The 27,123-nt window shown below is 39.2% G+C and overlaps 2 protein-coding genes across 5 annotated transcripts in view; one reads left to right on the top strand and one right to left on the bottom strand.

The window, feature by feature from the left end:
• The window catches only part of LOC134214149 (glycine receptor subunit alpha-2-like), a 74,616-nt gene that overhangs the window by 20,754 nt on the left and 26,739 nt on the right, over positions 1–27,123 (top strand). For all 4 annotated transcript variants that reach the window (XM_062693567.1, XM_062693566.1, XM_062693565.1 and 1 more), the window contains one exon: positions 769–872. In XM_062693567.1, coding sequence (XP_062549551.1) covers positions 769–872 — 104 coding nt within the window. The remainder of the gene's footprint in view (positions 1–768; positions 873–27,123) is intronic.
• LOC134214148 (3-oxoacyl-[acyl-carrier-protein] reductase FabG-like) lies at positions 18,526–19,563 on the bottom strand. The gene has a single exon (XM_062693564.1). The coding sequence runs from the start codon at positions 19,442–19,444 to the stop codon at positions 18,686–18,688; it is 759 nt and encodes a 252-aa protein (XP_062549548.1). The 5' UTR covers positions 19,445–19,563; the 3' UTR covers positions 18,526–18,685.

The following is a 27,123-nucleotide window of genomic DNA, read 5'->3' as shown; positions in this document are numbered from 1 at the left end:
GGTTTTGAAACCTAATAAATAATTATTGGTAATCTTAAACAACACTGTTATAGTAATATCTCATTCCATAGTACTTGATACAGCTCGTCCTACAGACTATCAATATTACTACAACCAGCAGTTAAACCAATAATAATTTCACAAATTTAAATAACATTGCAATCCATAAAAATCAACCACAATCAGAGACAGGACAGATTCAGTCCAACACGGGATATCATTGACAAAGCAGTTGCTTAAAAACTTCGATCGAAATTCGGAAGGTTGCGACAAAAATTTGCGCTGACATGTTATGAAAAGTGTCATCTAATTATGTGGAAAAAAAACAGGTTTATTAAAATTACGGTAATGACGCCCATCGGACGGACAGACGGGTGCCACAACTTTGAAAACTTCACGTTAAATAATTACAGCCCTCCTACTCCTTGGAAAGGGTGAACCCAGCAGCGAATAAAGCCCGCGAAGCACATCGCATGGCAATGAAGAAACACTCAAGAACCTATTTGTGGATTTTTTCCTCGCGCGATTGTACAAGTTTTTGCCCCGATGCTTACAATGTTATTATATTCACGCGGCTCTAGTCGAGAAAACTAGGCACAAGCACGAACCTGGTGAGCATGGAAATGACCAACACGTAATACTGTACCCCGCATAGTGAGATAAACTTCGATTCCACAAATCTTAACGAATTCAAATCAGAACAAAATACAATAACGCCTCTTCGTTCGGTGCGTGCCAAAATGTGATTGGAATCACTTTCTTTTGCAGTGTCTTCTGTCTTTCATCAACGGTGTGGATTTACGCAGTTGCTGGAGCACTAACCTATCGACTTCCAGAGAACGTTTCGACGTACGACAAAAATGTCAAACCAGGTGAGTGAATCCATCATTTTTAGCGATCCGTTCGTCGTCATAGCGGGTTGTTGCGTTCCTCTAAGTTGTCCGTCCGGGGGGGAATCCATCCACGGATCGCGTGCATTGTGCTGAGGCCTGCTGCAGAGAAACCAGTTGGGGGTGGTGGCGTGGGAAACAGAACGAAACGGTAAAGTTACACCAAAGAAGACCTTGAGGTATCCCGAAATTTTATGATTACAGCACCAGCAGAGCGGGTTTTAGCTACTACTCCCACTCAAACCGAGACCTTCGGTTATTAATGTAAGTCCGCGTTGGGGCTCGCGAGAATCGATAAACGATAGTAATATCCAAGCCGTTCGGTGGTAGGGGGGCAGAATGGCACAAATTGATAATGAGAATCATTTGTAAGCGCATTTTCGACAGCGGATTTCGCGTGATTGATTCGCAAGCAAGAGCGGTTATAATAAATGGTCGATTTAAAACTAAACCTTGCTGGGAAGTTTTGAGTTACAAGGTGAGCCGAGAAAACACGCGTCAAAGGTTGCGAGGAATGAACCCTAGGAAAATAATTAACCGAACCATCCTGGGGGCAATAATTGTTTCCTTGGCCTTGAAAAATGAAGTAAACACGAGCTTCTGTTGCTTTTTCAGAGTTTTATGTGCGTTGTTGCTCGTGTAATTAGTATGCCTAATAAATGCAGTGATTTTTTACGACATGGAAGTAATATTTCATGACCTAGATTTATGGTCAAACGGTACAGAAAAATGTGTTTGAGACGCCTGCTAATGTTGTGTTGTAAACTACGTGGAATGTCAACAACAATCAATGGTAAGAAGCAGGTAGGACCTTTACTAGCGTTTCAAGAAACAATTAGTAGCTACAAATAGACATTACTGTCGAACTAAGGTTTAACAAAAGTATTCGTAGCTAAATAATACATAGTATTTAAAAACAAATTGAGCAAACATTGTTGACGTCAGTATCCAGCCACTGTTCCAGTTTCGTTACCGAAACATTTCTTTCTATTTTAAAATATATATTAAACAATTGGATGAGTACGGAAATTCCAAATTTTCTACTCATCAGGATGCATAGGGTAAAGGGAGGTATTTTGGACCACTTTAGGAGATTGCCGAACAATTTTTCCAATAAAAGTTGGATTTTGTAATAATGCTTTATCAATCCCTAAGCAAATAAACAGTGGTGAATGCTAGGTAGGATTTGTAGTTATAAATGTTGTAAATCCCACTGAAAGAACCAAACTATCATAAATTCTGAAGTTATGTAAGATTTAATTTTGGACCACCTGTTTTATTTTGGACCAACTGTTGAACATATTTTGGACCACTCGAACAATTTTGTATTGCTTTCAAACTTATGTTACTATTAGATCAAGCTAGTGATCTACAACATTTGCAGCGTTTATCCTTAAAGTCCTTGTTAAGCAATACATTTTATAACCACTTTTAAGCTTAGAACAATATCTACCAGCTAAGGGTATTGAAGCTATTATCAAATTCAGTACCACTCGGTGCAGCATCATCAAAGCAAAACAAACGTTCTGTCCATGGTCGTGATGTATGCACCTGGTTACTCCTACCCTGCCATATTTTTTGCGTAGTTTTCCAGATCTATTCCATTTGTGTTATTGATAGTAGTGGGTTGCCAGGTTCTTCTTTGCTCCTTGAACGTTCTTTTCCAAACGATCGTAAGGAAATAATGAAAACAGTTACATGTTGGTTTAATAGACATTTTCCTAGGGCTCTCATCAATGAACGGTAGTTTATAAATGCGGTATGAACAGTAATTTATGAATGGTTTGATACTAGAGAAACAAATGGTTGGTAAAAACAAAAGTTTAAGAGATCTTGAACTAAAAATAAAGGTATGTCGAAAATATGTTCGGTTCAATGAAAAATGAACCTATTTTCGACATGCCTCAGAATACTGTTTTTAAACTCACAATGTTTTGCTCAAGATATGAAACTGTTTCAATTAGGTTTTAATAGGTCAACAACATCATTCACATGTTTTAAATCTATGTACTAATAAACTTACAGCTTTTGAAAGTTGACTTAAATTTTACAATGGCGTCTTGGTTTTGGTCTAATTCAGCCGGAATGATTAAATGCGTGACAATATTTTTTTAAATTTTATATTTTATAAGAAACGAATGTAGGAGATACCTTATCGATAGATTCTTTTTGCAATAAAGTTTTAATGTTGCATGCTTTATTTAGTTTTGTCTGCTATAAATGCAAAATTCAGCTAGGTGGTCCAAAATATGAGCACGGTCCAAATTACAGCCGTTACCCTATCACTTGTTATACAAGTCAGTACTATCTATTTTATTCTACTACTTGTGGAGTTAAGTAGGATAGTACTAGCCCGTCTTATAACATGTGAAAACATTCCTCTGAAAAGCTCCAAATACTTAATGTTCCTATCATAATGCTTTGTGGGATTCGTGACCGTGCGGTTAGCGACAACAATCGTCTAGAAGCATGTGCTATGGGGTGTGGGTTCGATTCCCGCCCCAGTAAAGAGCAAACTTTCCGTGATCAAATAATTCTCCACTGGTCCACTGTTTGTTATGTGTCCCAAGATTTTTTATGTACAAAAATCTTGATGTGTCCTATCCGTTGTCTCATGCTAGGTGTTTGGTGTTCTGTCTATACGACCTGTAACAACCATTCAAAATTTCAGCGAAATTGACTTACTACACGTTTACTAGGGTAATTCAACCGCTGTAATATCGATACGTTGCATGTTTCAAGCCTCAAGTGTCTACGGGATAAAATATTTCAGATTTGCGATTTTTATCTCTAAATCATCCAAAATGCACGCGAAAGTGCAATGGTTGTTACGTCAACTATGAAATCATGGGCAGTGTGGTCGAAGACGGAAGGTATTCCTGTCTTTGTTTTTTTTTTTTTTGCCTTTCTCATATACAGGGGATGGACAAAATAAGTAGGATAGACAAATTTTGGGTAAAATTATATGTGTTGTAACTATCTTACTTATCATTCGATTTTTGACAATTCATGCATGCCTGAATTAGAAAATTAATGCAGTTTGACGGTATGTTCATGGAACCAACTATGGCCACCGGATTCCGGAGATATTCCGGGTTTTTCGGAGGTAGGCTCAAAACCGTAAATTAAAGATGGATATTAGGAGAAGTTGTGGTTAAATTGACTAATATTATTAACCACAAATGAAGCAGAGCTCTTGCCGATTGGTACCATATATTGAGATTTGGAATCGGATGAGAATCAAGTTAGATATGGCCATTTCTTTATAATCGGTTCCGATCGATACTTATCAAAGGGGTCACGCCACAACTTCATTTGAATTTCGCTTTTGATCGTCCACTATGATTTTATATCAGAAAACTTCTAATGTGTCAAGAATGAAAACCAATTGAATAAATGGATCCTGGAGACGCTGGGATGCCCCAGGGAACCTGTGAATGGGGACTAGAGTGGCCCAGCCTAGTATGGGGAGAAAAAAAGTCATCGGATTTTACGGGCACCCCCCAAGGTGTTGCCTTTGGGTGAGAAAATCATTCTCTGAAAATTTCAGCCTGATCGGTTATTGCATAAGCTGGCGCAATGGATTTGAAGTTAGTATGGGGTTTCAGCCGAAATATGTATATGGGAAAATACACCTCTGTTACTATTTTGTACAGGAAATTGGATGGAAAAGTCCGATTGAGTCCAGATTTGCAGGAAATGAAGTTAACATGCCAATGAACAATTCCACTAAGAATTCTACTATTACTAAATAAACTTTAAGTCAGTTTTTGGCTGATTTATTTGGAGTTGGGTTGAGCACTTTGAAATTCATTAATTGCCATGAAAACATACGCATGCAATCAAAGGTGCCTGCGATGCGTGGTTTCGCGCGCACTGAAACATAAGTAAATGCACGCGCGCCACAACACATATCGCAGCTACCTTTGATAACATGCGCTTGTTTTCAAGGCAATTAATGAATTTCAAAGTGCTTAACCAAACTCTAAATAAATCAGCTAAAAACTAATTTAAAGTTTATTTAATCATAGTAGAATTTTATGTCGAATTGTTCATTGACATGTTAACTTCATTTCCTGCAAATCTGGGCTCAATTGGGCTTTTCCATCCAATTTCCTGTACGAGATAGTAACAGAGGTGTATTTTCCCATATATTTCGGCTGAAACCCCCATATTAACTTCAAATCAATTGCGCCAGCACAGTCCGAGTTCTGCCCCGGTCGAGTATAGACGCTTACTGGCAATTAATTAAACCAACTACCGCGATCGCGAAAGTATCATATTACCCCGACCGAGACCGTGAAAGTGTCGAATCACCAATTACTAGTGCCGTCGACCGAAGCGTAAACAACATACATAGGGCTCTGAACTTGAATAAACCCTGCGCCACCGGCGACACCAACTTGCCGGATGAGTGCATCCAATTTCCCCCGACTGGAGGAAACCCCAGAGAAATAATAATGGTGATGGAAAGGATGGAAGAGGATAAAAATTTCCACGGAGTGTCCCCGATACTTGTGGAAAAAAACAATCCAAAGTTACTGTGGAAGCGGAACCAGCGCAAAGAAAACGAAGGATGGAAAAATTCTAGTGACGGTGAGGAACGAACACCAGGCAAAAAACCTGGCTAAAATTGAAAAACTGTGTGACGAAATTACCGTCAAAGTGTACGAGCACAAAACTTTAAATTCGAGCAAAGTAGTGATAGTCTGCCGAGACTTGAAGGAAGTGAGTGACGACGAGCTTCTGGAAAACCTATCCTCCCAAAGAGTTACGGAAGTCAAACAGTTGATGAAAATGCGCGATAATGTTAAAACTCCGATGGGAGTTTTCGTACTTACGCTTAAAGGAAAAACACCCCCCAAAGAAGTTAAAATTGGATACACTGTGCTGGAAACAAGACCATGGTATCCAAATCCGATGCGTTGCTTTAAGTGCCTAAAGTTTGGCCACATTGGAAGAAACTGTTCAAGTGAGAAAAAGTGCGGGAAATGTGGAAATAACTATCATGAAGAATGTGAAAACCGAGAAAAGTGTATAAATTGTGGAAACGAGCACGGAGCGTTCTTTAATGGATGCCCCGTCTTAAAAGAGAAAAGGAAATAATAAAAATCAAAGTGGATAAAAACTTGTCTTTCTGGGAAGCCAGAAAAATGATAGAAGATCAAAGCTCGAATACTTACGCCGACCAAGTAAAACAACTAAACGAAGAAAAGAATACCCTTGAAGAAAAGATCAGAGCTGACATCAAAAATCAGTTCGAAGTGAAGCTGAAGGAATACAAAGAAGAAATCAAAAAGTCACAAATGAAAACGAGAAAAGATGGAATCCATGGAGGAAAAATACAAAGCACTGAACCACAAATTCGAACATCTGGTATCAGTCTACAAAGAGGAGAAAACAAGAAGGAAAGCAGCCGAGAACGAACTTGAAAGTCTGAAAAAGGACAACAGTAAACTACAAGCAACATTAAATTTGTACGCACCCTCCCATAGTGGACAGAAGAACCCAACTAAGCACACAAGAAGTCAAGAGAAGCAGCCAAGTTCACCTCCAAGGAAAAAGGAAACAAAATGAAAGCAGTTACCGAAGAAGTAGGATATATTTCCACAGACCCAGAAAATAGCTCAGATGACGGAAACGAGAAAATGAAATCCTAGAAAATAATAGCAAAACCAAAAGCATTACAAAATAGCACAAACAACACAAGACCACTCAAGTACAATCAGCAGTGAACACCATATAATTTCATGGAATGTAAGAGGCTTAAGAGGAAGAAGGCCTGACCTCAACATCCTTGCAAGCACTTACAATACAATAGCTATTTGCCTTCAAGAAACTATGTGCCAAAATGACAACCAATCAGAAATCAGAGGATATTCAACATACCATCGTCCAAGAACAAATGGAGCAAGAGCAGCAGGCGGTGTAATAATCGCAGTAAAAAACGACATCGATAGTCAAATCATAGATATTGATACAGATCTAGAAGCAATTGCAGTTAACATCGGAGCACCACTGAACGCAAACTTACTAAACGTATATCTCCCTCCGGGGGAACAGATCACAAAAGAGGATATTATGGCTTTAATAGAACAAATTCCTGAACCTTTCATCCTGGTAGGTGACATAAATGCCCATCATCCCTTATGGGGATCGGAAAATATCAGCACTAGAGGTACAACAATAGAATCAATAATAAACGAAAAGAACCTGCTAGTTCTGAACAACGGTGAGAAAACCTACATAAACAGCGGCACAGGAATCGGATCTTGCATCGACATTTGCCTCTGCTCTAATCAACTAGCGGGAATATTGGAACTTACCGTCTGTGAGGATTCACACGGAAGTGATCATATTCCACTAATTATGTCGACACCGTCAAAATCGCCAGCAAGTGATCGTATTCCAAGATGGAAAATAGAAGATGCGGATTGGGAAAAATTCCAAAATAACATTAACATTGAGACGAAAAATGATGTCATCGATCAAGTAGAAGAAATAACTAAACAAATAATAATAGCAGCAGAACAATCAATTCCAAAAACTAAACCAACAATTGCTGGAAAACGTGTATTGCCATGGTGGAGCAAAGAAGTAGCCACAGCTGTGAAAACTAGAAGAAAAGCTCTACGTAAACTTAAAAATAACAAGAACAAACCTCCAAGCCCGCAACTAATATACGAATATCAAGACGCCAATGACAGAGCACAAAAATCATCACAGAAGCAAAACTAGCTCTTGGAAAGAATTCGTCAGCAAATTCAACGTTCATACTCCGGCCAAAGAGATGTGGAGCAATTTTAGGAAAATTCAGGGAAAATACCAATCATCAGCTATCAGAGAAATCAACTTTAACGGCCAACGCATGAATACAAACATTGAAATAGCAAACAGCCTAGCCGACCACTTTGGAAAAATATCAAGCGATAAAGAGTACAATCAAAACTTTATACCATTGAAGAACAGGATCGAGCAAACACCTCTCGAAATAAGAAATGAGGATACAGCAGAGTACAACGCACCATTCTCTAAAACGAACTAGCGGAGGCAATGGAAGGATTAAAGGGTCATCTCCTGGTCCAGACAACATACACTATGCCATGATCACTCATTTGCCAGTAGAATATAAGAACCTCTTGCTGAAAACATACAACTGGTTGTGGAATGAATCCATGTATCCAGTTAGTTGGACCAAATCATTCGTAGTACCTATTTACAAAGGAAAAGGGAAAGAAACAACCCTGGAAACTATAGACCTATTTACCTAAACAGTTGTCTTGGAAAGCTCATGGAAAGAATGATCAACAACAGGCTAATGTTCATCTTAGAAGAAAAGAATCTAATCAATCAACACCAGTATGCTTTTAGGAAAGGTAGATCTACTACCGATTATCTGGGCCATTTCGACAACATCGTGAGAGAAGCAATGCATAAAAAGCAGCTAACACAAGCAGTTTTCTGGATATTAAAAAGCCTACGACACAACCTGGCGCAGATTAGTTCTGAATAGAATAAGCGAATGGAAAATAGGAGGAAACCTCATCAAATATCTTCAACAAATGCTGATGAAAAGGAGCTTCAAAGTTAAGGTAAACGGCACATACTCCCGCGACACGCTAATGGAAAATGGTTTGTGTCAAGGATCAGTTATAAGCGTGACCCTGTTCTTGATAGCTATAGACACCATATGCTCAGACCTACCACCAAACGTCCAAGTCTTACTTTATGCAGATGACGTAGCTTTGATCTCCAGCGACAGTAACCAGAAGAAAATAGCTAAAAACCTGCAACTTGCTTTGAAAAAATTGAAGCTTGGGAAACCCACACTGGATTCAAGATCTCAGCCGAAAAATGTGCAACCGTAGTATTCAAAAAGCGAGATCAAAAAAACAAGCCAACGTAAACCTTAAAATTAACAACGACATAATACCGTACAAGCTCAGTCATAAATGTCTTGGAGTAACACTAGACCAACACCTAACATTCAAAATACACATCGAAGAAATAAAGGCAGCATGCCAGCAAAGAATACAGTTTTTACGTTGCACAACCACCAAACAATGGGGTGCAGACCGGCAAACTTTATCAAAAATATACAAATCAGCTGTACTAGAGAAAATGCTGTACGGCGCGCCAATCATCTCCTCAACCTGTGAATCTACAATGAAGCAGCATACATAACCAAGGACTGCGAATAATAACAGGAGCTTTTCAAACCAGCCCAATAGAAAGCCTACAAGCCGAATCGGGTATACCAAGTCTTAGAAGTTTCTTCAGTCAAAGACTCGCCAGCTTCGCAACAAAGCAAACAAACAATGAACAGGCTTTCACAAATAGTGCAACAGACGAAGAGAATAACAACAGCTCAGGAGAATTGTGGACCCAAGGCCCAGCATCAGAGCCAAACAATATCAGAACAAGAAGCAAGAGTATTATCGAAAATATTGGAATTCCTCTACCACCAAGCAAATCCCTAAATATACCAAAAACTCCGCCATGGGTAAGAAAAGACATTCTAATAGACAAAACAATTATGTCCGCTAGTAGAAACAGGAAAAACCCAAATGAACTTCAAAACTGTTTGCAGAAAGAATCCACACCAAATATAAGTTCTGCAAGCTGATATACACGGACGGATCAAAAAACGACTCTAAAACGGGATACAGCATAGTAACCGACGAAGGAATCATACGCAAGCGAACCCATAGTCTACTCAGTATTTATAGTGTGGAGAGCCTTGCAATAATAGAGGCCCTAAACTGGATTTCAAACCAGGAAAGAGTAGGCGCATATATTATTTGCACCGATTCTTTAAGTGTTGTCACATCACTAGAAAAGAAGAAAATCAGAACCAGCTTGAAAGACGAGATAGTTCATCTGTACACCAACATAGGGAAGAAAGGTACATCGGTAACATTCATGTGGGTCCCTAGTCACATAGGCATCCCAGGAAATGAGAAAGCGGACAAAGAAGCAAAGAGTGCGCTAGAGATGAGCACAATTACGCGGAAAACAGTTGATCACCGCGAAATAAAACCATCATTAAAAATAGTATGACTAAAAATGGGAATCCGAATGGAATTCAACACCCCACAACAAACTTAGAGAGATAAAAACACTACCAAACCATTCAAAGAGGCGCTAACAGGAAATCGCAAAGAAGATGTCATACTCAGCAGACTACGAATAGGCCACACCCGGCTAACACATGCATACTTACTGGAAAAGGAAGACCCACCAAAGTGCGTAAAATGTAACCACCCACTCACCATTAAACACATTATCGTTCAGTGCCCTGGATACGACGACGCAAGAAAGAAAATCGGACTCCAACCAAACATGAGGGAAGCACTAGCCGACGATAACAGTCAAGCAAAAGAGTACTGGAGTTCTTTAAAGAAATATCGCTGATCGACGCGATTTGACCCCAAAGTGAAACCTTGAAGAAGAAGATGGAAACACCTTGATGAAGATGAAATCGCTGCAATAACTCTCAAGGAGAAAACGAACGATGTCATACAACGTAGTAATTTAAGCAGTGTCAATAAACTCTGTAAACTCTTGACAGACTCGAATAAAATTTTAAAGAGTCTATAATAAAAAAAAAAAAAAAAAAAAAAAAAAATTGCGCCAGCTTATGCAATAGCCGAGCAGGCTGAAATTTTCAAAGAACGCTTTTCTCACCCAAAGGCAGCACCTTGGGGGGTGCCCCGTAGAATCGGAAGACTTTTTGTATCCTGGGCCAGTCTAATGGGGACATTGAAGTTTTAGTACCAAAATCAGGGAACATATAAGTTTTAGCACCAAAATCAGTCATTCGACGGCTCATTTTTACAGGTTTTCGATCAGGAAGCAAAGTATAAATATAAAAGGACCATTGACAGGTTTGACCGCTTCCAACACCTACTGGTAGCCCCGAGGAACCTGTGGAAGGGGAAATTTTTGTTTTTACACCAAAATCAATCATTCGACAGCTGTTCTTTCATATAAACAAAGTATGAATATAAAATGGACCATTGATGGATCTGACCGCTTCGAGGATAGCCCCTGGGAACTGTGGAAGGGGACATTTTAGTTTTAGCACCAAAACCAATCATTGGACGGCTATTTTTTCATCGGTTTTGAACAGAATGTGAAGTATGAACAAGAAAATTGACCATTGACGGCTCTGACCACTTTCTGGACCTACGGATAGCTCACGGGGAACCTCTGGAAGGGAACATTTTAGATTTAGCATCAAACCAGTCATTCGACGGCTCTTTTTTACGGTTTTCGATCAGGAATATATAATGGACTATAAAATGGACCAATGACGGCTCTGACTGCTCTCAGGAACAACTCATTGCCCCGGGATTATCTGTGAAAATAATCGTTCTTCGATCAGGAAAATATGAAATGCCAGGATCATTTTAAAAATATTACCCGAATCATTTTTTTTTCAGTTTCATTACTGCCTACTTCATACTTCGCTTCCTGATCCAAAACCATGAAAAAAAAGAGCAGTGGATTGACTGGTTTTAGTGCTAAAACTAAAATGTCCCCTTCCACAGGTTCTGGGACAATCCATAGGTCCAGAAAGGGGTCAGAACACACAATGGTCCATTTTATATTCATTTTTCGCTTCCTAATCGAAACCACGATAAAAGAGCCATCGAATGACTGGTTTTGATGCTTCAACTAAAATGTCCCCTTCCACAGATTCCCCAGGGGCAACCAATGGGTCCTAGAAGCGGTCAGAGCCGTCAATGGACCATTTTATATTCATACTTCGTTTCCTGATCGTAAATCAAGACAAAAGAGTCATCGAATGACTGGTTTTAGTGCTAAAACTGAAATGTCCTCATTCACAGGTTCCTCGGGGCAATCAGTAGGACCTGGAAGCGGTCAGAGTCGTCAATGGTCCTTTCTTATTCATACTTCGCTTCCTGATCGAAAACCATGAAAAAAGCCGTCGAATGACTGATTTTGATGCTAAAACTTAAATGTTCCCATTCACAGGTTCCCCGGGGGCATCCCAGCGACTCCAGGATCCGTTTATTAAATTGGGTTTTCATTCTTCACACATTAGAAGCCTCATGGAATAAAATCATAGTGAACGATCTATCAAAAAGCGAAATTCAAATGAAGTTGTGGCCTGACCCCTTTGATAAGTATCGATCCTAACCGATTATAAAGAAATGGTCATATCTCACTTGGTTCTGGTCCGATTCCACATCCCAATATATATTTCCAATCGGCAAGAGCCCTACTCCATTTGTGATTACTAATATTTTTCAATTTTCAATCACAACTTTTCCTAACATCCACTTTAAATTTACGGTTTTGAACTTACCTCCGAAAAACCCGAAATATCTCCGGAATCCGGTGGGCATAGTCAGTTCCATGGACATACCGTCAAATTGCATTAATTTTCTAGTTCAGACATGCCTGAATTTTAAAAATCGAATGATAACTAAGATAGTTACAACACATCTAATTTTACCCAAAATTTGCCTATCCTACTTATTTTGTCCATCTCCTACTAAGTATACGTAGAGCACAGACCAACAGACATAACACTCGTCAAATTTCCATCGATCACTGATTTATTAGTCAATTGAAATAATCATTAGATGGCCAATCGGTTATTGGCCATCTAATTTCGGATTGGCGCGCATCGGATTTGCTCGAGTTTGACATTTGCTCACTACCGCCATCTGGTTCGTGATTTGCCCAACTAACTGAAATCAACAGATGTCGTTAGTGTTTAAATGACGATGAATTTGATGAGTGAATGTTCAATGTGTAATGTCTGTTTGTCTGTGCGTAAAGGCTGCTATAGGATAACTCCATAATCGAACTTTAGAAGGAGGAGACGAACTTTTGATAGAAGGCACATAGCCGAACTTTCGCTCGGTGCTGACAATTTGGCTTCATCAGTATCTGGTAAGCTTCGGAGAATGACCAAGACCACCGTCTTTCGTAGCTTAGGTGGGAAAAAATTTGTCTGTCCTATTTTTTTTTTGTTACTTTTCTTTGAAAACCGCCTGCAGGAGATAGGGTTTCTCACCCCATTCCCGGCCTAACATGCGCACGACTGCATTATTTAATTGATATTTATGACTAGGGGCAACTTTTCTGAATTTTGTGGGCCGTGTAATATTGCGATGGGGTTCACCTCTGCTTCAAAATAGTTATTCTTGCTAAACACCGCTTGAAAAAGCTTTTATTTGATTTAAATTAACGAGGTGCAGCACTCATTTCAATCACAGCGATGGCTTTTCCGGCATATCCCAGGTCTCTTCGGCATACGCAATATTTACTCAATCTCTCAACATCTTACTCTCATTCTCTCTCTCTCGGAACGGTAGAAAATGCGACGTAAACAAAAATATGCACGTTCCACGACAACGTGATGCCAGATGGTATAATTCATAATCATTTTTATTTGTAGATATATTCACTCATCGAAATTCCTTCCAAACACTTCAAAACTTTTTTTTCACTTTTTGAAATCGAGATAATTATAAATAACATGATAGCATCAACGTATTAGACAGTTTTCCTATTAACGATGAAGGATTATTTCTTTACTAAAATAAGACTCCGGGCCTTTTGACAGCACGAGCTAGAAATTCTTGGGCCGAGGTGATTTTTGTTCGGTTTGAGGATACATTTTAAATGTATTCCAATATGTTTATTAGAGTAGGGCGTCATGGCCATTTTTTCAAACCAATGGTTTTTTTTAAACCATTTCGGGTCCCAAACAACTGTTTAGAATTTGGGCCCGATTTTTTGCTTCTTCGCTTTTCGCATCGCGTTTGAAGTTTGTATGCAATTTAGTAATGGAAAACGTATATTTTGCATTTCTACTACTAGAGGTTTCAGTTCATCGTAAACCAAGTGGCACATTGCGTTAAAGTATAACCCAAAGGATGCGGAAAACTTTGCTGAAGAAGGCACGTTGCTGGAACGTCCACGAAAAAGTTATAACGCTTCGAACATAGAGTGTTCAAACCATATGTAAAAATCGTTTATTCTGCCAGCACTGCCGAACTACGTAGACCAATAATTTAACTGAGTGTTATTTCAAAATAATTGATCTTATAGGGCTTTAGAGCTAATGGGAGCTATCCGAAATTACTTCACAAAGAAAAAATCCGACAAGAAGGAATATGGGTTTTGTCCTTCGATAACCATAGGTTGTCCGGTGGTGCTGGCAGAAACATTGATTTCTTGCAAATGGTTTAAACAATAAATTTTGGAAACGTAATTACATTTTTGTAGACCTTCCAGCTATGTACCTTCTTCGGCAAAGTCTTTCAGCATCTTCCAGACTATATGCTAACGTATTGAGTCACGTGATTGATGATAAATTGAAGCTGCTAAGAGCAAACATTTTTAAAAAGTACGTTTTCCCATACTAATCTCCATGTAAATTTAAAACGCGATGCGGCATGCGAGGTTGCAACCAATCGAGCCCATATTTTGCACAGTTGATTGGGGTCCCAAAACGATTCAGAAAAACCTTGATCTCACTTGATCGGACGAAGTTTGCGTTTTTCCATACAACTGCGCCTCACTCTAATGTTTATATAAAATTTAGTGATACGAACAATTACAAAAGATTAAAGTGCGTGAGTGTAGCATTATTGTGTGGTGATAAACATCCTGAAGCAATGGTTGTATCGAGCAATGTGACGATTTTCAGATAGGTGGTTGTTTGTTGATACCGTTTGGATACAGTGGAAAGAATCACTTCGGCTCAGTGGTGTTGCAACGAAGAGCAAAAGTTTGAAATCTACATTTTATTTTCTATAATTGGATCGATTAGGAGTGAAATAAATGGTTGAAAAATATTGTGTATTTTTCTAGATAAATAGGAGACTTTTTAAAATGATCAATCATAAACCTACGGCTTCTAAACAGTATGAATCATTAGCTTTCTGTGCAGTGAGCCGGGAATGGGGTCCATAGGCCCAAGTAGTGATTTACCCTACCGTGGCTTGCATACTACTTTTTAAATGTGGATTGCGTAAAAAATATTTGAATATAACTTTAAAGAACTTAATAAAGAATCATCCTTATTATGAAACAATCGGTCATAATTCGTCCCATTTCGAAAGATTAGATATGTGCGGACAATGATTGGTTGGTAGTTTTTTGTATAAGGTTAATGGCGGCCGTTCTAAAATGGTCAAAATCGATGATTTAACGACGATCATTAATGTGAATCTCAAAATCTCGACATGTTATAGCAATCTACTAGGGACACATTATTTGGTCTTGAGGACAAAATCTTGTAACGCTGTGTATTTGATAATAATCCAGGTGATTTTTATATCTTGCAGTCACTGTCTTAAACTGTATAAAGGTTCTCTTCCGGACATGCGCGACGCGATTCTATCGCTTGACGACTGCGATTATGTCGCCGTTAGTGGAACATTGCCTGCAGCGACCCAACGATAGAATCGTGGCGACTAGTTGTCGCCGTAGCGGCGATGAAATTACTTAGGTCTGGAGGAGCCTTAATTCTTATTAGACGAATTAAACCAATTGGGCACATCACAATACATAAACATTACTCGAGTGCGCTTATCAGGACAGAGACAGACTATATCAACAAAGCCTCATTACTTCAACGCATGTCACTAAATTATGAAATACTTAATTCAGGGCTGGTAGCGATAAATGCCGTTCAAAATAGTGACTTAGTGACCAACGATGACGAAAAAAGCGACCAAATAGTGACTTTCAGAAGCAGAAAAAGTGACCAAATAGTGACTTTTGTATGAAGTACTAACCAGGTAGTGAGCTGAGTTGCATTTGTATTGTTACTGTGTAATTCGTAGTAGATCGGAAACTAGGGATATCATGTTTTTTTCAAATCCTTATTAGAATGCTATCAGAAATCAAGAGAAGACAAAAGTTACAAAATAAAATGATCTAATCAATTACTAGACAGAGAATTATTTGGAATCACAAAGCTTATGAATCTTTATAAGGAAAAATTGTTAAAAAAAAACTTACAAGAATCCAAAATTATAATCACATTTTTAAAATACGATTTTTAATAATTAAAAATAACATTTTTAATTGAAACAAATTTAAATACATATAGAGTCCATTTGCCATTTGTTTTTTCGAGACCCTGATCTCGGTTTTATTAAAAACATTAACTCATATATTACATGAATTTTACCGAACCTAAATTTCCTAAATTTCAAGTTGTGAAATGTGATCCAAAATGTGATCCAAAATCTTGAATTTGTTACAGAAATTGCTTTGGAAAACTCTAAAAAAAATTCAGTAATTTCAGCGGAAGTTGATTTTCTGTAGAAAATCTTGTGAAATTTTTTAGGATTTTTTTTTCAGAAATTGTGCAGAAAATACTTCAATTCTTATAAAATCTTTCTCCAGGAGTTCAAACGGAAATTCCAACAGAAATCCGATGGCGAATGTCAGCACAAAAACATCCGGAAATTCTTTCATACCATAAATTCAAGGCAGAATATTTTGTAGACATTCCTGCTGTCTTTCAGGAATTTCCGCGGAAACTGGAGGTCAATTACTATAAAAACTTCTTCGCAAATCCCTGAAAAAAAATCTTCAAATACAAGCGGATTTTTTCATGAATTCCGGTAGAAATCTTTTTGAGAATTCCAGTAGATATTGTTTTGCGAATTCCTAGGAAACACCTTCCGAAAATTATTTCCCAAATTCAAGGCGGAATTTTTACGGATTTTTTCATAAAGATTTATGCGGTCATCGCTACAGAAATTACAGTGAAATTTCCTCTACGAGGAACAAAGTTAGGAAGCTTTTTATAACGAAGGTGGATTTTTCTCCAGATACAGGCAACTTACCCAACTTAAGAAGTAGTGCGCTGGATTCGCTTAAAGATGCGGTTAACAACGCATCAATTAGTTTGACAGATAAAACTTCGGAAGAAAGTTCGGTTTGGAAGTCCCGATATCCGAATTCTAATGTGGTGCTACGCCGACAATATCATGCTGTGTAGTTCGTCGTGGAGGGGTTAATCAATCAGAAACTAAGAAATATCTCGGAATTATGTCAAAATTGACGTGACAAAAAAATGGATATTCAGAAACGATGAAAAATGAAAAAGTGAAGTTCTTACTCTTATTATGCTGGTTTAACGAGTGCTTAAGAGTATAATGCATTTAATAATGCTCCTTATTTATACAATTTCCACCCAAAACTAAATCTTTGCGAAGCCTCAACCGTTATGTAAATCAGCATCAAATCCGCGAGCAAAAATCGCAAAATCCTCGTAGTCGTAACAATCCTGCGCTATATAAGGCGTTGCCTAAACGTATGCCCAAGCTTTGCTGTGTGGTCTGTCTATGTGTCTCTCGATCCCGAAGTCCATGGTTCGAACCCACTCTGCCTTTCATAAGACGGCCTTGAAGCAATTTTTCAAACTTAATATATTTTGCTAACAGATTTACATTTGATTTGGTTGATGATAATGGTAGGTACAAATGATTTTTATTTTGAACTTTTTTTACAAACGGTGGTGCGAAAATAGTGACTTTAGTGACCATTTTCCGAAAAATAGTGACTTTAGTGACTTTTGCATGCAAATAGTGACTTTTTAGTGACTAGGCTCAAAGTAGTGACCAAGTCACTAAAAAGTGACTTGCTACCAGCCCTGTTAATTGCGCAGTGACGTCACACATGACTTTTGACAATTATTGGTCCTGTTATTTACAGACGATTACATTTAAATTTTAAGATACTTATGTTATTCTTAGGATTATTTTGCTGATAATTACCTGAATGAGGTTGTATCTGAATGCGGAATATACAATGCAGATTTTATTAGGAAATAAAAAAAAGTTTTTAAAGTCTGAAACGTAAAGAACAAGACTACTAGCTGTCAAAATTGAGAGATTAAGTTTCCACGCGCAATTATATGTCAGTCTAGACTTTGTTGACAAAAAAACTTTTATTATCTTTTTCTCCTTATTCAGTAAACTTTGATGGGCAAATGTAATTATTTGATAGAGTTTTTACCGGAAAAAATAAATTTTTTAATTTCATAGAAAAAAATTGTCATACCCACACAGGTTATTATTCGCGAATACGAAAGTAATGCCTCTACTCACTCTTATGGGAAAATCTCATTGCTATCTGTCAGACTGTGCGTGAAACATGGCCGCCAATCACCCCTTCTTGTCCATCCACAGTAAAATTCCATAAGGAACTGTCAGACTGTGCGTGAAGAATTTACCTTCGTAGTCGCGAATTGTTGGTACTTCTGAAATTCTGTCAGTAAGCGAAAATTTGAATATCGCGCCTGACACATACATTCAATAACATATGTGATTGCTTAACACAAACAGTTGTCTCCATTCACAAAAGCGACTCAGTGGGCTTATAAAAGCTCGGACCTCAATTTTTCAAACAGCATTACATTCCTCAAAAACCAGGAATCTGTATAATTGTTCATTGAAAACGACAATAATACGATCGTACGAAACATTTTTGTGTTTGTGCAACTACTACTCATAGCACATCTCAGTGTTATTGATTTTTAGCGTGCGCAGATCGTTCTTTCAAAATTAGTTTAAAAGAATAAAAAAAAAAATAGCAATTCTGCCAAACATAATTTCAGAAAATAACACACTTTTATGGTTATTATATTGCAATTTATTAACTATAATGCAAATACCAAATAACAAAGCAGAACAAAATATAGTTTAATTTGATGTAAAATATAAATGCAACCATTTCAACTGACAATCGTTTTTCAATGCACATTATCTGATCTTAAGAAAACAAGTATCTTAGCGAGGACACATGGCATGGCGTCCGCCATCGATCGGCAAGCTTGTACCAGTGATAAACGAAGCAGAATTGCTGGCCAGAAACACGATCGCGTCGGCAACCTCCGAAGCTTCGCCAGGTCTTCCCATCGCATGTGTATTCTTCGAGTGCTCCAAAAATTTCTTATATGCTTCCTCATCCATGCCACCGCGCTTATGCAGATTGGTAACCGTGACGCCCGGGTTGACACAATTCACACGAACATTCTTGGCAGCCAGTTCCAACGCAACGCAACGAGTGAACTGATCGACTGCCACCTTGGAAATGTTGTACGCCAGCACTCCCGGGAACGAACGGATTCCATTCACGCTGGACACGTTCACAATGTTTCCCTGCGATTTGATAAGATGCGGCACTGCCAACATCGTCAAATGATAGATCGATCGGATGTTGGTGTTCATCACTCGATCGAACTGCTCCAAATTGGTCGTCTCGATCGTTCCAGTTTCCAGTATTCCGGCATTATTAACCAGAACGTCCAACTTCCCGAACTTCTCGATAGTCGTCTTCAATATACGTTCGGTGTCGGCCTCCTTGGTGATATCGCCGGGGATAACGAGGGGGGACTGTGCGCATTCCTTGGCGACATCATTCAGATTATCCAACTTGCGTCCGGTCAGGGCCAGGGTTGCTCCCAGCTTGGATAACTTGACAGCCGTGGCGGCCCCAATGCCGCTACTGGCTCCAGTGATGAGCACAACTTTGCCGGCGAAATTCATATCTTTCTTTTTGTAATATTTTGATACCGACTGAACAGAGCCGCGAATTACGTAAATTGGGTAATAGACTACGAATGAGACTGATAGCGATTAGCGAAGTGTCTGCTTTTTGTAGCTATTGAGATTCTCACGTCCGAATGTGTGAGTGGCGATAAAAGGAAAACAAACACTCCTAGATGATGCTACTCAGCAAAGTTTGGGTAAAAATGAGTATATTTCCATATATTTTTTGATTCCTTCGCAACCATTGTGATGACTCGATCAATTTTGAGGTTATGAGCAGAAGGAAAACAAACATGTTTTTACACAAGCCGAATTGCACATCAGTGTGCGAGCGTTAAACGTCACTCATCTCTATAAGGCTGGTCTTTTGAAAGGACGGGTGTATACACGCAATCAAAACAAACTAATTGAGTTTGGGTGAGGATGTATAAGTGATAGCGGGTCGTAGAAGCAACTAGGCGAGTCGACATTTAGGCGCGGTTAATCTAATTCTATGGGAAACAACCAATTCTAATAGGATTTCAAAATTCATCAAAATAATGTAATCCAATATTGAGCATAATCTGAAAAAAAATTGTTTAGCTTTTATTTGTAAATTCCAAGTAGGGGAACTGTTCCGATCTCCATCTCACTGAACATATATTCATCTCATCGCGAAACAAAGAAATACGGCACCAATTTCGTCGCTTCTTTTAGTCAACATGTGTGCTCACTGCTGAAAAAATCGCAAAAATAAGAAATAAATCAAATACCTTTTCATTGCTTTGTTTTTGATGGGATGAACATCGGAGCCATGAGATGAAATCCAAGAGAAGTTCCCCTATATATCAGCCAAAAACGTTGTTTATAGATAATATCATACAACTCGCAAAGGTCGTCACCTGTTGTTTTGAATTTGTTCTGCAATCAAGTGCAGAAACTCGCCCGATTGGTTAAGTTTCTTAGCAAGCAAGTCGAAACCATCATTAGCGAGCGCCAACCATCCAGATCGATTAACCCAACTGGCCTAAAGCTGGTGTTAAACGATGTCGTGGGAATAATGGACAATCGGTTCTGGCAGTTGCCGAACGCGGGATAAGTTCAATCGAATTATTGGATTTGTCTGTTCCTTCCATCATGCCTCCTCCTTCTTCATTCTTCAACACATCCCTATCAGGTACTACCCCAGCTCCAACACCACTTCTTTCCTTATTTCTACCCGCAACCATGTACTTTGTCTTGGTAGTGTCAATGTTTAAGCATATTCTTGCCGTCTTCCTCTTCAGTGGAACAAACGCCTTCACTACTGCTCTGCGATCGATTCCAATGAGGTCGATGTCGTCCGCAAAGCCTAGGAGCATATGCGACCGTGTGATGATAGTGCCGTGCGTGTAGACGCTAGATCTCCTAATCGCGTCCTGGAGTGCAATGTTGAAAAATAAATTCGAAAGTGCATCACTTTGCTTCAATCCATCTAAGGTCACAAACGAAATTGACACTTCGTCTGCAATCCGAATACTTGATTTCGAGCCATCAAGCGTTGCACGTATCAGTCTAATCAGTTTCGTCGGAAACCATGTTCGGACATTATCTGCCACAGCTCATTTCTTTTAACTGAACCGCAAGCTTCCGGAATTACTCAAGGATCATCCGCAGATTAAACATCGAATCCATCGTTGATCGACAAAAACTTGCCTATTGGATAGAACAACTTGTCCACAGACGGTTCGACTTTAAGGCTACCCTAAACCTAAGCAATTTCATCCCCATGATGAAAACTAGCAGCCGCGATTCTATCGTTGGGTCACTACAGGCAATGTTCCATTTACGCTTCCATACTAACGGCACAGAATCTTAGTCGCGCCTCGTGTGTTTGGGGGGAACTTTACTCCGACCGAACCAAATTTTCTGAGGGCGGAGTCAAGGTTTTACAACATGTCGGAGCCTGAAAGGGGCTCCTGAGAGTCCAATTCTCGCGCTAAGAATCATAAGAGCGTAACCGTATTGATCGATTTCTACTAATCGATTTTGTATTTTGGAAATAACTCAATCGTTTAAAAAGTAACAACCGTGATTGTTGTTTCTGGTGCAAAATGTATTCATCTAGTCATCTAATCTAATCACACCAAACTATTAAATCTTCGGAAAACTGCTGCAATTCGCTACAATAATAAAAAGATAACACCGCTAAAGTAAAATCGATCAATGCAGTCACGTCCCTATGATTCTTAACACGAGAATCATGATACATATCCAGCAATGTTTATGTTATGAATTGAGTGAACCGATTATCAAATCAAGGATGGCCCAGATGACATATGTACGACCAAAACCAGTTATACGTGAGTTGCTGCATACAAATTGGTCCAAATAGTGCTACTTGGGAAGCAGATGAGGACGGATAGGCTTACGGTATTGTCAGCCAAGGCATATTCGTCGATATTTTGTACCTGGATCGAAAAATGTCAAACTGAATGATTTTACAAACGGTCCAGAAGGGCCTAACGTGTGGCATCGAAATCGGTACACCTGGCACTTCAGTATGTAAAAAAGATCATATAAAATGCTAATCGAAAGCTAATAGAACGTACGTCATCAATAGTGCAAGAGGGCCTCTATTCTATGTCCAACACGCGAACAAATAGTAGGGGAAGTATTTATAAAATGCGCCGGTCGGGTAAAATGCGCCACTAAATTTTCTTGGTTTATATCCCAAGCATCGTTCATTTTGGATTGAAATTCTCAATTTTGAAATAAAATCGTTTTGTTGCAATATTGATGACTTTACATCTAGCGCTTAGTTTCATAGGGGCATAACTGTATTGATCGATTTCTCTTCGTCGATGTTTTCTATTTATTATTGTACCGAATTGTGTTAGTTGCGGTGATAAAGGATGATTGTATCTTGCACCAGAATCAATAATCACGGTTGTAGCTTTTGAAACAATTGAGTTATTAACAAAATATAAAATCGATTAAGAGAAATCGATCAATACAGTTACGCCCCTATTAGTTTCATAGCGCGAGACATGGAAATTTTTGGATCATATAATGACTGATATGTTAGATTATTGATAAACACTTCGAAAATACATGTTTTCGGAGGAAATCACCATTAAATTAAGTGATTTTCTTAAGTGGCGCATATTGACCGCATCTCCCCTACCTAAAAATTTGGGTTTGCTGAGTGGCGGTTTGTTTTTTAATTGTGTTAAGCGCGTCATGTGTGTCAGAGCCTACTTTCCATTTCAATGGTCAGAAAGCTTACTGTCAAGTATAAGATCAGGATAAATGATTTATAAATTGAGTCCCTTAAACTCACTCTAATTTATTGATATTTCCCAATATGGACGGATTCGTGAAACGCCGGCCTTGGTGGCCGACTCCAGCCAAACTGTTCGCAGTGGCGTTCCCTGGCGCCCCACAGTGCCCCGGGATCAAGGCGAAACACAGCGGCGAAAATCGTTTTAGCGCGTTTATTCAACAGTAATACGCTACTTTAGAGATATTCAGTTCAATATTTAATTGATCGAAAACAATATTTTATCTACTTTACAACAAAACTAACAAAACTGAAAAAACTGTGTAGAAATCGCCAAATTCGCAATTTCATTACTTTTGCAGATTTATTACTTCTTATGCCAACAAGGTATAAACATCCACACACATATGGAGACGCATGGTGCATTATCTCTGTGATAAACTTTTTGTGCAACAATTGATTGTTTATAATATATTACATTCCATTGAGAGCATATTTATACCAAGTTATGATCAAAAATAACCTGGCCTGAAGTTAAGGCTTACTTGAAGTTCCACAGGGGTAATGGCAAAATACGGGAGATTGATGACTGCTTTGAACAATAGGAAATGGTTTTTAATTGAACTTACTTTACATTCGCTTACAACTTGACAGTTCAAGTATTAAATCAAAGTCAATTTATTGTACTTTTTTTTATTCATATATTTATTTGGTAGGCACTCTGTGTTCTTAACCGCTACTGTGCCGTGATCTACTGTGGTATTCTGCTGTACAGAATCCACACAGAATCTATTTTTAGATATCCATTATTCGTTATTGTTGTCGTTGCCAGTTCATCTTTGTCGTGAGTCCATTGTGTCCGTTTGTCCATGTCGTGTATCCAATGATCGTTGCTTTGTTCGGTTGCCATTTAATCCGGTTAACGTTGGAGGAATGCCTCCGAGAAGAACAAGTTGTCAGTCGCCATCAGGCAGCCGTGACGGTAAAGCGCGTACCCCAAACGCCACCGTATGGGCTGCGGATCCGGCGACTGACGAGGGTTTGGTGGAGGGGCTGGGAATCGAACCCATGACCATTCGCTTATAAGGCGAACGTGTAGCCAACTACGCTATGGGACCCCCCATTTTATTGTACTTTGTTATGCGTGTTATGTACAACTTGCGTCATGTCAAGTTGCAGCTAAATATATAAAATATAACTAAAAATCCATTAAAACTGAAAACTACACTAAACTAACTGAAAATCCATTAAAACAGTTTGACGCCACAATACAAGGTTCGAGGCTGCATCTCCCTATCCTTGAATGCGTTTCACGCTCGCCAATTCGTTTTGCATCTGGGGTGGCATTGCGCATCTCGATTCGAACGTAATTCTATCGAGTCGAACATGTTTGGCATTACGGCTTTCGATTCGATCTCGAAAACGACTCATCGTTCGAGTATGCTCGAGGAGGTACAAGAATAGCGAGATGTTTTGGCATTATGGATACTCGATAGCACACTGGAAAACGACTCAAGTCGAATGAAAAACACTCGTCACCTTTATAGCTTTCGAATGTTGTTCGAGAGCCATTTCTTGCTGAAAGTTTTAAATTACATTTGTTATTATTTCTCTACGGGAAGAGAATAAATGTTTCATTATTGTATCTTGAAGGAAAGAATGTTATTAGTATACCTACTTTTATAGTTTCCAGACAATATGCAATCTCTAATTATCCCGAAATCCGCGTAAAAACGACTTCAACTAAAATCTTTTTTGTTTCTGCAGTTTTCACGTATTTCTTGACGATTTCGATAAACCGCTTGAAAAATCGATGGGGAAAATCTGCGTAAAAACGTGTATATTCCAAAATCTACGTAAAAATAGTTGAGTTAAATAAAAATAAGAAGGATAAAATACGCAAGAGATAACCCAAGTGCATTTAACTAAAACGCATGGATACATCAAAGTAATTTATTATCGAATCCTTCTTTAGCTTTAAATTATTTAGCTCAAAATTGGATCTGTGGCATAAATTCGAATAAACATAAAACTTATAATTTGTGTCGTAACAATATCTCAATTTACAAAACATATCATATCGGCATAATGTTTTAATCGGTTGCAACTGCTCAATAAATAATATTCTTTTTTATAGTCATTGAGCACAATTTGCTTGTTTATAAATTAACAATTCATGTCCTGAAGGATGCCTTTCCAACAGGTAACATGCTACACGCAGATGAAATTACTCTTGTTCTCTCTGTTTACTCACATTCGCCATACGCTGAAGGTTGTCTCTCCAGCAGGCGGCATACTAAACACGGAGACAGCTATCTATTATTCTCTCTGTTTACATTTTGTTTGACAGAACATACTCGATTGAGCTAGTACAGCACCATTCGAAATCTTATACTACGACTGAATGAAGTCGAACGAAATAGGGGAAGTGAACCGGTTTTGGCCAGCTTAGTGCCTTATTTGGCCAACCCTGAAAAATACATATTTTTCCAAAATAATCGGTCAGTTGAAAGCAGCGTTGAAGGGTAAGGGATATATCTCTTGTTTGAACTAATAAAACCACTTGCGAATTGGTTTATTTTTGGAGTTATTCGCAAAATTGGCCAAATTAGGAACATGGTCAAAATCGGTACATTTCCCCTACATAATACCGCAATTTTTTTCGAAACGAATGCAAAAACGTTCGAATCGAGTGATTCGATTCGAGATGCACAATGCCACCCCTGGTCTGCCCACCTCGCTCGCTGCGCTCCACGCCGTCTCGTACCTGCCGGATCGGAAGCGAACACCATCTTTGCTGGGTTGCTGTCCGGCATTCTTGCAACATGTCCTGCCCACTCTTCCGACTTTAGCTACCTTCTGGATACTGGGTTCGCCATAGAGCTAGGCAAGCTCGTGGTTCATTCTTCACCGCCACACACCGTCTTCTTGCACACCGCCAGTGATAGTCCTAAGCAGCCGTCTCTCGAATACTCCGAGTGCTTGCAAGTCCTCCTCGAGCATTGTCCATGTTTCATGTCCGTATAGGACTACCTGTCTTATCAGCATCTTGTACATGACACATTTGTTGCGGCGGTGAATTTTTTTACCGCAGTTTCTTCTGGATCCCGTAGTAGTCCCGACTTCCACAGATGATGCGCCTTCGTATTTCACGACTAACATTGTTATCAGCCGTTAGCAAGGATCCGAGGTAGACGAATTCCTCGACCACCTCGAAGGTATCCCCGTCTATCGTAACACTGCTTCCCAGGCGGGCCCTGTCGCGCTCGGTACCGCCCACAAGCATGTACTTTGTCTTCGATGCATTCTCCACAAGTCCAACTTTTGTTGCTTCACGTTTCAGGCGGGTGTACAGTTCTGCCACCTTTGAAAATGTTTGTCCGACAATGTCCATGTCATCCGCGAAACAAATAAATTGACTAGATCTGTTAAAATTCTTACCACGGCTGTTACACCCGGCTCTTCGCATGACAGCTTCTAGAGTAATGTCGAACAACAGGCACGAAAGTCCCCGGCGGGATTCGAACGAACTGGAGTGTTCGTCCGAAATCTTCACACAGTTTAGGTCACCATCCACCGTTGCTGGGAAGGGAAGCTGATCTCGTCCATAATTTTCCATAGCTCTACGCGGTCTATACTGTCGTATGCCGTCTTAAAATCAATGAACAGATGGTGCGTTGGGACCTGGTATTCACGGCATTTTTGAAGGACTTGCCGTACAGTAAAGATCTGGTCCGTTGTCGAGCGGCCGTCTACGAAGCCGACTTGATAACTTCCCACGAACTTTTTGATTTGATTTACTGGACTATAGGCTGTAAGCCCGCTAACCTACTTATACAATATACACAAAATTATTGTCACATTTACAATTGTCCTCTTAAAAATAATCTTAATCTACCACGAATTACTTCTGTTGTCATGTTTGTAGAAATTACATCTTGTAGTCTGTTAAATTCATTCATGAACCTGCTGGTAGGCTCGTGCTGCGTGTAGTTCCTTGATCTAAATGGAGGATCGAAGACCCTCCAACGACGAACAGTAACCGGGCTAGTGTTGAAGTTGAGCCGGTTATACAGATATGGACTACTAATTCGCCCTCTCAAGATGTTACAGTGTTACAGAAAAAGGCGATGCCAGCAATCTTATGTCTGCTACTGACGGTGTCGAGGTCAAATAACGAGCAGAGATTCTCATACACCGGTAACTCCTCTCTTCACACTCGCAAAATCCAGTTTAGTCCTAACGAGGCTAACATAAATTGTGAGAATTGCATGTGGATCAGTAAGCTCACGTCCAAACCGTCGGGTGAGAACAAAAAGTTGCAATGTCTCCTTAGTGACTATTCTTCTTCTTCTTATTGGCATTACATCCCCACACTGGGACAGAGCCGCCTCGCAGCTTAGTGTTCATTAAGCACTTCCACAGTTATTAACTG

This window comes from Armigeres subalbatus, chromosome 2, assembly GCF_024139115.2.
Source record: "Armigeres subalbatus isolate Guangzhou_Male chromosome 2, GZ_Asu_2, whole genome shotgun sequence".
NCBI classification, from domain to species: domain Eukaryota; kingdom Metazoa; phylum Arthropoda; class Insecta; order Diptera; family Culicidae; genus Armigeres; species Armigeres subalbatus.
This window is presented reverse-complemented; position numbering and strand designations above follow the sequence as displayed.

What these genes read in the sequence shown, in the direction of transcription:
- LOC134214148 (XM_062693564.1), bottom strand. Translation starts at nt 19,444, where the DNA reads ATGAATTTCGCCGGCAAAGTTGTGCTCATCACTGGAGCCAGTAGCGGC.